The following is a 6,812-nucleotide window of genomic DNA, read 5'->3' on the forward strand; positions in this document are numbered from 1 at the left end:
ACTCTAGTAACACAACCACCAAAAAAATCCTAAGACTCAGAATGTTTTGATAGTAACACCCTAGCAACCATCCAGAACTCCTTGATAACACTCCCTAGCAACCACGCAAAACAATCTAGTTACACAACTACCAAAACATCCTAAGACTTAGAAGGGTTTAGTTGCAACACCCTAGCAACCACCCAAAACTCCTTGGTAGCACTACCTAGCAACCACACAGAACACTAGTAACACAACCACCAAAAACATTCTAAGACCCAGAATAGTTTACTAGCAACACCCTAGCAACCACCCAGAACTTCTTGGTAACACTACCTAGCAACCACACAGAACACTCTAGTAAAACAACCAACAAAAACATTGCAAGACCCAGATTGGTTTACTAGCAACACCCTAGCAACCGCTCTGAACTCCTTGGTAACACTACCTAGCAACCACACAGAACACTCTAGTAACACAACTCCCAAAAACACCCAAAATGGTTTACTAGCAACACCCTAGCAACCACCCAGAACTCCTTGGTAACACCATACAAACTCTCTAGCAACCACCCAGAACTCCTTGGTAACACCATATGAACTACCCAGCAACCAAACATAACACTCATAGTTTTGGATGTTTTGCTGTATCTTTAAAATGAACACACTGATCCTAACATCTGAAATACTTTGTTTTTCTTTTTACGTGGACTTTAAAGTTGCCGGTGAGGTTGGTTGATGATTTCTTTATCTTATTGTGTTTCAGCACTGTAGTGATAAAAACAGCCGCTGTCGTTCAGAAATGAATATCCTCGGGGCCTGGCAGAGGGGCTACACGGGTCGAAACGTAGTTATCACCATCTTGGATGACGGCATCGAGAGGAACCATCCAGATCTGGCTCAGAATTATGTGAGATTTTGATTTACTTCTTTCTTTATTTTGTTGTTGCAAATATTCTGTTGCAGATAATAATGGCGGGACACACCCATCCATTCATTCATCAATCCATTAAACCATCCATCCATCCAACCACCCATCCACCCATCCATCCACCCACCCATCCACCCATCCATCCATCCACTCAAACACCCATCCATCTATTCACCCATCAATTCATCCATCCATTTACCCACCCATCAATTCATCCTACCATCCACCCAACCATCCATACATCAATCTACCCATCCATCATCCATCCATCCACTCAACCAACCAACCAACCAACCAACCAACCACCCACCCGCCCATCCACCCATCCATCCATCCACCCACCCATCCACCCATCCATCCATCCACTCAAGCACCCATCCATCTATTCACCCATCAATTCATCCATCCATTTACCCACCCATCAATTCATCCTACCATCCACCCAACCATCCATACATCAATCTACCCATCCATCCATCCATCATCCACCCATCCATCCACCCACCCACCCATCCACCCATCCATCCATCCACTCAAGCACCCATCCATCTATTCACCCATCAATTCATCCATCCATTTACCCACCCATCAATTCATCCTACCATCCACCCAACCATCCATACATCAATCTACCAATCCATCCATCCATCCATCCATCCATCCATCATTCACCCACCCACCCATCCATCCATCCATTCACTCATCCATCCATCCATCCATCCATTCTGCCACCCACCCACCGACCATCTAACCATCCTTTCACCCACCCATCCATCCATTCATCCATCCGTCCATAAGTCCACCTATCCATCTATTCATCCATCCATCCATACACCCACCCACACACACAACCACCCATCCACTCAATCATCTGTCCATCCATCCATCCACACAGCCACACATCCATTCACCCACCCACCCATTCATTCATTCACCCACCCATCCATTCATTCATCAATCCATTAAACCATCCATCCACTTATGCACCCATTCATCTATTCACCCATCAGTTCATCCATCCATTCACCCACCCATCAATTCATCTTACCCATCCATACATCCATCCACCCATCCGTCCGTCTGTCCATCCGTCCATCCATCTATCCATCCATCCATCCATTCTGCCACCCACCCACTGACCATCTAACCATCCCTTCACCCACCCATCTGTCCGTCCATCCATCCGTCCATCCATCCATCCATCCATCCATCCAATAATAAAAATAATAATCGACCAAACGATCGATTATCGATCCATTCATCCATCCATTCACCCACCCATCAAATCATCCTACCATCCACCCAACCATCCATACATCAATCTACCCATCTGTCCGTCCGTCCGTCCGTCCGTCCGTCCATCCATCCATCCATCCATCCATCCATCCATCCATCCATCCATCCAATAATAAAAATAATATTCGACCAAACTAACAAAACTAGGCCATTGCCTCAGCAAATAGCTTAAATATTACCCAGTGTTATTCTTAACACTTTGCTTTTTTCAGTTAGCATTAGTCAAATGATTATTACAAAACAATATTGTTATATATATCTTTCAGATGATTTATTGAAGGTGTTTTCTTCATGATTTAGGACCAGCTTGCCAGTTATGATGTGAATGGCAATGACTATGACCCGACGCCACGATACGACGCAACCAACGAGAACAAGTGAGTGAAAATTTACGTTTGTTATAGGTTACGGAAGTGGGCATGGCAAAATGACTCAACAGCGCCACCTATGCACATTTGATGAACTAGCCCCCGAGCTATGACTTGTGCACATGTATGAAAATTAGCACACTTGTTAAACATGCCAAAACCTACAAAAAAGTCTCTTGGAGCGAAATCTTGAATCCAACAGGAAGTTAGATATTTTTAATTTCCTGCGGCAAAAAAGTGCATTTTTTTCGCCATTTCTAGGTGCTGTATTTTAATGAACTCCTGTTAGGGATTTAATCAGATCAACACCAAAATTATAGATTATCATCTAAAGGCCTTGGCGATGTTAAATTGCAAAGATCTAGCGTTTTTGTCGAAGGGCGTGTCTGTGGCGCCCTCACAAACTTTGACAATTCGCCACGAAACATGAACTTGTTATAACTCAGGCATGCATTGCTCGATCTGCCTCAAAATTCACACGTTTGATAAGAGTCCTGACCTAAACACGTTTACATGCCAATATCCACTTACTGTTATAGCGCCACCTGCAGCCAACAGAAAATGACATGTTTTACAGTATAATAAACTCCTCCTACAAATTTTAGCACATCGAATCCATGTTCCATTAGTTTAGTCCAAAGGCCTTCATGATGCTACATTATAAAGATCTAGAGTTTTCGCTAAAGGGCGTGTCTGTGGCAGACTGACAAATTTCAGTGCTTCACCATGGAGCAGGAAGTACTTATAACTCAGCTACACAATGTCTGATCTGCCTGAAACTTCACAGGTTTGATAAGATTCCTCTAGTGAAGACATCTACATGCTAATATTGAGTCAGTTATTGTGCCACCTGCTGACAGAAGGAAGTTTGGCATAAATTAGTGATTTTCTTAGATTTTTTTTTTTTTTTTTTTACATATCTGCTTCAATTATTATTGTTCGCTGTTCTCTGTCATCCTAAGGCCACCAGGCGGGGGTAAAGCCTGGTTTATACTTCTGCGTCAAGTGACCAGCGTAACCCATGGCGCATGCAACGCGTGCTGCTGTGCATTTATACTTCTGCTGCTGTCTCTGTTGGTCTGCATTAACACTTCCGAAACGCTAGTTGGCAGTGAGGTGTAAATGTTCCCCTGTGTCGAGTTTCTTCGCTTCTGTTTAGCTTTTCCTGAACACTCCCTGGTTGTACAAGTGACTCAAACTCGCTCATTTTGAGGCAGGAACCGGCGGACGTGCAACAACTTTAACTATGAGGTAAACACAAAACAAAACTTTCCATCCGGAGCTCCTTCACGGGACTCCACACTCGTAAACAATCGCTCGCGCCCAGACTCGTCAGCGCTACCAAGCCGACCAATCACAGAGCTTGCGCTACGCGTCGTTTCGACGTGTAGTTACATTTTTTTGAGAGGTGCACGTCAGTGACCCCGACGGCCACGGCGAAGGGCTATGCGTCAGCGCCGTAGCATATGCCGGCGTTTGACGCAGAAGTATAAATCAGCCTTAAGCCTAGGTGCGAGTTCTTTTTCTTCGCTGCTTGTTCTATGTTTTATATTTTCCAAAGAACGTCTGTCATTCACATTCTCGTCTCGTTTTTAATAGTCAAGGAAAATATCAGTTTGTTTTTATTATAGTTGTTATCATCACTCACTTTTTATTTCGTTTTCGTCTAGTTTTTGTCTGTAGAAGCTTGTTCGTCACGAAAATTATGATAAATTTTTCGTCAATAAAATGAACACTGTTGCCAACAGAAGGACCTCCACTGCAAACAAAGAAGCAAATGCTCAGGCTTTGATTGAAGACACATTTTTTTTCAGCGGATTAACTTGCACTGATTAATTAATCACCTGAAGAATAATAATGTGAGCTAGCAAAATAAGCATTGCAAGCTTAAATTTCCCATGCAGTGATCCTGACTATTGCGGATACGCACATTGAGATATCGATGCTGGAACCATATATTGTGCAGCCCTAATTTGAAGCAATTACAATCAAGTTGTAACGCCGGATCTCATGTGGATTTGCGTGTCAACAGAATAGAGGCTTTCTTTTGTGCTGAAGCACTGAAACCAATCCAATCCTGCGGGATTGACGGTGGTGTGGATTTAATTGAAAATGTCTCTGTCTTTGATAAGCACCTGATTTAATGCTTGTTCTCCGCTCATGTCGCATGTTTACCAATGAACTCTCTGCCAAGAGCTCAAGCCAAACTTCAAAGCTCTGTTTTCGGTAAAGCTCATCAGGATATTTGAAACCGGAAAACAATGCAATGCTCAATTCATTTTTGAAGCGCTGAACGTGCCTCCCGGAGCAGAAACTTTAATTGAGTGAGGGGGACACACACTATTAAAAGAGGCTGCGGTGAAGAAGTGCACTGAGAGCGAGTGAACAATGCATGAGATAAAAACGCAATTAATGCACAGCTAATGCAGCCTGCAGCGATCTGCTGGAGCGGGGATGGACGGAGGACTGACTTACTGTTTTATCCTCCTGAGACCCAAAGAATTTATTTATTTATTTTTTTCTGTGATTTACATCCTTTGGGTTAAAAAAATTCTACAATTCAGAGTTTTTACACTTTGTTTTTATTTTTAATTTTACAGCATATCCACTGTAGTGGACCACATGACCATTTTAGTTTGAAACGACCGCGACAACAAAACTGTACAGGATATGGCTGTAAAGGGATATTAATCCAATATTAATGTAACAAAAACTAAACAAAAGCCATTTTTTCCCTTTGTATTGAAATTCCTGAAACAGTTTAGTCTGAAAGAACTTTAAAAAAAAAAAAGAAAAGAAGTGATGTTCATCCAAAACTAACTCAACATAAAGTAAATTAAAACTGATTGTCATTCTCTAATTGTCTCTAATTCTCTCTAATTCTCAGATTTTTAGACTCTAAGGGTGCTTTCACGTCTGTAGTTCGCTTCATTTGGTCCGGACCAAGGGCAATAAATGATACATTGTTCAATTTTATTGCTGGCTTTGGGTCGTTTTCACACCACACTGCTGGCTTTGGTCCGAACAAGTTAAAACGAACCAAAATGCAGTCATGTGACAAAATCCACATCACTTATTGGCCAGATATTGTGAAACATATTTCCTAAACTGCTTATTGATTGGTCAGAATTCACGTGCGGGAAAATGCCAATGAACTCCCGTAAGTAAACAAACCGGCAGACACAAAATGTCGTTTTTACTCTGGAGGGACGACTGCGCTGGCTGATTGTATCCCTGCTTTAGGCAAATGTTACATTTTGAGAATGAAGCGCGGCGGCGGCTGGAAAACAGGGTTTTAATGCATCGTTTGTCACAAAGCGCTGCCAACAAATATTTTTCCTCCATATCCCATAATGCACAGCACATCGGCCTACGGCAGCTGGATTAGTCCAAAAGGCTCAGTACTTTTTGCAGATTGGACCTGTTTTAGTTTGGATCTTATTCTCACCACAAATGAACCGCTCCAGGGTTTGTTTGAAAGCGTACTGAGACCACGTCTTCAAGCAGGTCTCGGTACGCTTATTTGGTCTGCTTTTGGTGCGCACTCGAGTACGATAGCTGCATTCTCACCTGCCCAAACGAACCAAACCAAAAGGGAAAACACACTCTAGTGCGATTCAATCGAACTAAATAAGGCAGGTGTGAAAGCACCCTAAATCAGAGTCTCCCTTAACTATCTTATAAAGAATCCTCTCTGCTTCAGTTCTGCCTCCTAATACATGTAGTCATTAATTACATTAAGATGGCCCTGATGTCCACTATAGTGGATATTTAAAAAAGGATGGTATTTTGAAACACAAGTTAACCGCTTTGAAAGTTAATTGTATTGTTCCTGACACTTTATTAACAAATACATATGTAACAATAATGGTAAAAAACATTTAAAAAGCTAAATTTTACATGCCTCTCTCCTTCCCATAAAATGTGCTTGTTTGTATGTCGGCCATTTTGGATGCAGTGTAAGAAGTGGTTCCTAGCATGCCAGCTAATCAAATGACATATCACTAGAAAGCCCAGGATGTCCTCTGAACAGTACAACAGGACTTGACAGAGTAGCTCAAAAAATTCAAAGACAATTCATGAAATGTCCACTACAGAGGACACAAGTCAATGGGCAGGGTCTCGGGAGGTCAAACCTGCTGCTTTTAGAGTCCAAAACAGTTTTTTAACTTTAAAACAAGAAGAAATTTCCCCAAAAATATTTTCTGTATGCATGTATTAGGCATGGGATGATAACGT

The 6,812-nt window shown here is 42.1% G+C and overlaps 1 protein-coding gene across 50 annotated transcripts in view; it reads left to right on the forward strand.

The window, feature by feature from the left end:
• The window catches only part of pcsk6 (proprotein convertase subtilisin/kexin type 6), an 884,625-nt gene that overhangs the window by 58,315 nt on the left and 819,498 nt on the right, over window positions 1-6,812 (forward strand). For all 50 annotated transcript variants that reach the window (XR_015495133.1, XR_015495136.1, XR_015495090.1 and 47 more), the window contains exons 4-5: window positions 745-888; window positions 2,506-2,582. Coding sequence is in view for 3 of the 50 variants with exons in the window: in XM_087260238.1 (XP_087116364.1) it covers window positions 745-888; window positions 2,506-2,582 (221 nt within the window). In the remaining 47 variants the exon portion in view is untranslated. The remainder of the gene's footprint in view (window positions 1-744; window positions 889-2,505; window positions 2,583-6,812) is intronic.

The sequence above is a fragment of the Danio rerio genome, chromosome 7, assembly GCF_052040795.2.
Source record: "Danio rerio strain M-AB ecotype USA chromosome 7, GRCz13ab, whole genome shotgun sequence".
Classification (NCBI taxonomy): Eukaryota; Metazoa; Chordata; class Actinopteri; order Cypriniformes; family Danionidae; genus Danio; species Danio rerio.